The following is a 4,035-nucleotide window of genomic DNA, read 5'->3' as shown; positions in this document are numbered from 1 at the left end:
CCATTTGTCAGAAATCACTGAAATTCTCTGTTCCGCTGGCTTTGAACGCAAGATTCTGCCTTAGTCACGGAAATACAATTTGTGTCTATTATCTTGCTTTGCAGATTGCATCAGACCCGCTTGTGTTACTCGCTGGTGCTGGACTGCAGAGTGGGCAGAATGGATGTAAATACACATTTGCCAAACGAGGGGTCTTTTTGTAATTTTCTTTTTGCATATCAAAGCAAGACAAGAAGAGAGAAAAACAACAAATAACAGTGCTGCCTCCTAATATCGGGCGCAGGGAGCTCGCGTCTTGAATTGGTACGGAGATGATCGCGTTATCGCGTTAGACCACCCACTGAGAGCCCAGCCACTGGTTAAACACGGTGAGTTCAAAGGTTCATGCGAGAATTAACCAATTTAATAAGTTATTGCCAGTCTTATAGGCAGATTAAATAGTAGATACAGAAGGCCCTCCACGGACCTCGAGAGAACTCAGCGATTATAAACGAGCATTTCCTCTTTCGCTGGAAAAAAAAGTTACCCACGACCCTGGAGTGAGTGAGTGTGCATGTGTGGATCACTTGAGTCGAAGTTTGCTCCCACTGTATGAGAAATGTTTGACAATTCTCAGTATCCCTACAACTGCTTCAATTACGATGGTGATGATTATCCGCCCTGTGGCTCTGGCGAGAAGAAGACGGCGTCGCGACCTGCCTACAGGTAACTCTTGGGCGCTTTGGGTGGTGGTGGTGGGGAGGGGTGATGAAGATGGGAGAGACTAACGACCGCTTTCTGCTGTCTTTTAGTTACATCGCTTTGATTGCAATGGCTATCCAGCAGAGTCCCGGCAACAGGGTGACGCTCTCCGGAATCTATGACTTTATCACCACCAAATTTCCCTACTACCGATCCAACCAAAGAGCCTGGCAGAATTCAATCCGCCACAACCTGTCTCTTAACAGCTGCTTCGTTAAGGTGAGCTCTCGGGATGGGGCTGCGCCGGCTGTCAAGTTGAATATCGGAGAGATGGGGACGAGAGCTTGGAATTACTCACTCCTTACACTCCGCAAGTATTAGATTGGCTGGGTACCTTGTCTTCATTGCAACCCAATTCGATCTGAGCAACACCCACACACAAAATACTACTTACTTAAGCCGATCACCTCTTCTGGGGCAATGGCTGCCGACAGCAGCTTGCCAGAGTCCTCAGTCCCGGGCCAGGATTTACTTCTGAGCGATGATCCTCCCTCTCCCGGGGATGAGGTGGTTGGGGCTTCCGCTGGCGTTTTCACAGGCTGCAGTCGCCAGTCCCCATTCCCAACCCTCACCCTTTCGCACCCGGACTTGGGACCGACGATGGAGGGTGCTGCTGTCGGCGGCATAAGCCCCGGTAGAAGGGATGGGGCTTAAGTGAGTTTCTGGAAGAATTCTGTGTGCATTGCTCCGGATTTCCAGCATCTCTAGAAATTCTTGTGCTTCCAATTCGATCTGACTTTTTTTTCAAATATGCAAAACTTTGTAATTTGTTCGTAAGTGTCTTACATTGCCGAGGTTATCAATATTTCTTGGTGGATTAACTTTAAACGACGCATTATCTTAGGGACTGCGGGTGCCGGGATCTGGCCCAACGCGCATCTGCTGGAGGAACTCAGCGGGGTCGGACAGCATCTGTGAAGGGGGAGTGGAATCGTTGACCCTCGGTCGAGGCTTTAGGACCGGGTCGAGAAACCGGGGCTGATAGCACGGGAGGGTGGGGGTGAGATAGAGTCTCACAACAACTGTCGTCGGAGTTAACTTGTTCAAAGTCCACATACTCTGAAGAGACTTCGCAGTGGAGTGTAGTATAGTGGAGTCTAGAGAGATACCGGACTCTGAAGCAACAAATAATCCAGTCCTGATGTAGGGTTTCGACCCGAAAAGTAGACACTTCCCCCACCCCGACAAGACGCTGAGTTCAACAGGCGCTGCCTTGTGTCATCAGAGACAGAGGCCGCGTTACATTCGGAATTACAGAATGATCTGAAGTCAGAATGAAAACTCTGTGTTCAGCTCATTTTGTGAAGCGAAGGTTGATAGATTCACGATTAGTCAAGGTGTCAAAGCGCTCCGGGGAGAAGGCAGGATAATGGGTTGAAAGGGATAATAAATCGGCCATGATTGAATGGCGGGGAAGAATCCGTGGGTCGAACGACCTAATTCAGCTTTTTATGTTTTATGGACTGCGGGGAATAGGAAGCAGAGGGGCCGAATGGCCTCTTCCGCCGATTCTATGACCTGAATTCCCCAGTGCAACAGTTCTGAATGAAAAATAAAACTGTGAGGCAGCTTGGAGACCAGCGTTCACGACCGAGGGTGTTCCCTTGACACGGACTTTATTAGCAATAATGGGGTTGGAGATTTGATGTATTCTGGGTCAGAACTGAATTAGCTTGAGTGCTTATAAATCAGGTAAAACGTGTCATGCGTTCTCCAAGATAAAGTCCCAACATTACTATTAAAGGCGCCGAAAGAGTAGATAGTCATCCCTAAGCACAGGAGATTCTGTGAATATTGGACGTTTTGGGCCGAGAACCGAGTCCTGATAAAGAAATAGTCTTTTTCCCCCCTCTCCGGTGTACAAGTGTCAAAGAGGGCATGGTTTAAGGTGAACGGAGGAGATGTGCGGGTTAAGTATTTTACACAGACAGTGGCGGGTGTGTGGAGCATACTGCCAAGAGAGGTAGTGGCCGGAGTGGGGATGGTAAAAGTTACTATTAGACAGACACATGAAAATGCAGGAAGGAGAGAATTAGTTTGATTTGGAATCATGTTCGGCAGAGACATTGTGGGCCGAAGGGCCTGTTCTTGCAATGTTCTAAGTTCTAAATATGACCAACTTTTCCGACTTCTTTATGGAACCCAGGTACCAAGACTGGAAGGGAACGAGAGGGGGAAAGGAAACTTTTGGACTTTCGCATCGGGGTGCGAGTCGATGTTAGATCTGTTCGAAAACGGCAACTACCGAAGGAGGAGAAGGAGCGTGAAGAGATTCCAGAAATATCACCCCAATAAAAGCGCACCGCCGCCGCCTCTCGACCAAGGGGCGGCGGACAGCGTGTTGCACGAAGATAGGGCGGACGGTTGTCGGACTGGGTTACTGAGCCCCGAAATATTCCTCCGGAACGAAAGCCCCAGCAGGCAACCTCGGGACACCGGAACGGGACAGAAAGCAGGGTCCGAAATCAAATTCAGCATCGATTACATCCTGTCCTCCCCGGATCCTCTACCCGGCCTCCGGGATCAGAGCAACTCACAAAGGAACGAGCTGTTAATACTGGACGAACAGTTGTGGACGGTGAGTCCGTTTCGCCGTAAGTAACGCCGTTCGCGCGTTAAATCTGTGCTTTGCAGGAACCAGTCAAGGAACCTTTCAATCGTTCGTTCCCACTTCAGCTTCGATTGTGCGGTGCACTGTGTCTGTTCCGTCAACCACACGAACGCTCCAGTTCCAGACAGACGCGAATCCCCCTTCTTAAATCCTTGGGTTGTGTGTGTGTTTTTTTTAAAGCATCTCGGCACCGGACATCACCTCAGCCCCTTCCGCCATACCCAACACCTCCAAGGATAACTTGGGGGGTGGGGGGGACAGAGTTGTGAACCGTTTCTTCCGTGGACTTGGAGGGAGGGGTGTCACAGTGCAGAATCTCGCCTTGTACGGAGAACCGTCTATGTATTAAGGTAATAAATAGATTTGACTGAAAATACCCAAGTGGAAGCCGTTTTCAAATTCAAGTTCTAGTTTATTGTCCTATAACTGTGCACATGTACACCGCCAAACGAAACAACGTTCCTCCGGACCAAGGGGCACAGAACTGTGCTTGTAACTCACACACTACACTTAGATTAATATTACCACAAATGAATTAACAAATAAGGTGCATTTGCGACGTACTGAGGCCGCCCGTGGGTCGGGATTGACCATGGATGTTGCGTCCTAGCTGTCGACGCAAGCCAGGGCAGTAGATACCCAAGTTGTTGCCCACGTATCAGGCTCCCCCTCTCCACACAGCT

At 49.3% G+C, this 4,035-nt stretch overlaps 1 protein-coding gene across 1 annotated transcript; it reads left to right on the top strand.

Annotated features, from left to right (window-relative positions):
* Positions 1 to 565: 565 nt before the first annotated feature.
* Positions 566 to 3,582, top strand: foxl3 (forkhead box L3). Its single transcript, XM_063057514.1, has 3 exons — positions 566 to 705; positions 792 to 960; positions 2,888 to 3,582. Exons 1-3 carry the CDS (start codon positions 599 to 601, stop codon positions 3,341 to 3,343), a joined length of 732 nt encoding a protein of 243 aa, XP_062913584.1. The 5' UTR covers positions 566 to 598; the 3' UTR covers positions 3,344 to 3,582.
* The last annotated feature ends 453 nt before the right edge of the window (positions 3,583 to 4,035 follow it).

This window comes from Mobula hypostoma, chromosome 9 (assembly GCF_963921235.1).
Source record: "Mobula hypostoma chromosome 9, sMobHyp1.1, whole genome shotgun sequence".
NCBI classification, from domain to species: Eukaryota; Metazoa; Chordata; class Chondrichthyes; order Myliobatiformes; family Myliobatidae; genus Mobula; species Mobula hypostoma.
The sequence above is the reverse complement of the archived record's forward strand: the minus strand, read 5'-3'. Positions and strand labels throughout refer to the sequence as shown.

Bases quoted from the DNA above. Each gene is read 5' to 3' on its own strand.
- foxl3 (XM_063057514.1), top strand. From the start codon at position 599: ATGTTTGACAATTCTCAGTATCCCTACAACTGCTTCAATTACGATGGT. The intron at 706-791 runs GTAACTCTTGGG...GCTGTCTTTTAG, and splicing joins GCGTCGCGACCTGCCTACAG to TTACATCGCTTTGATTGCAA. The intron at 961-2,887 runs GTGAGCTCTCGG...TATGGAACCCAG, and splicing joins TTAACAGCTGCTTCGTTAAG to GTACCAAGACTGGAAGGGAA.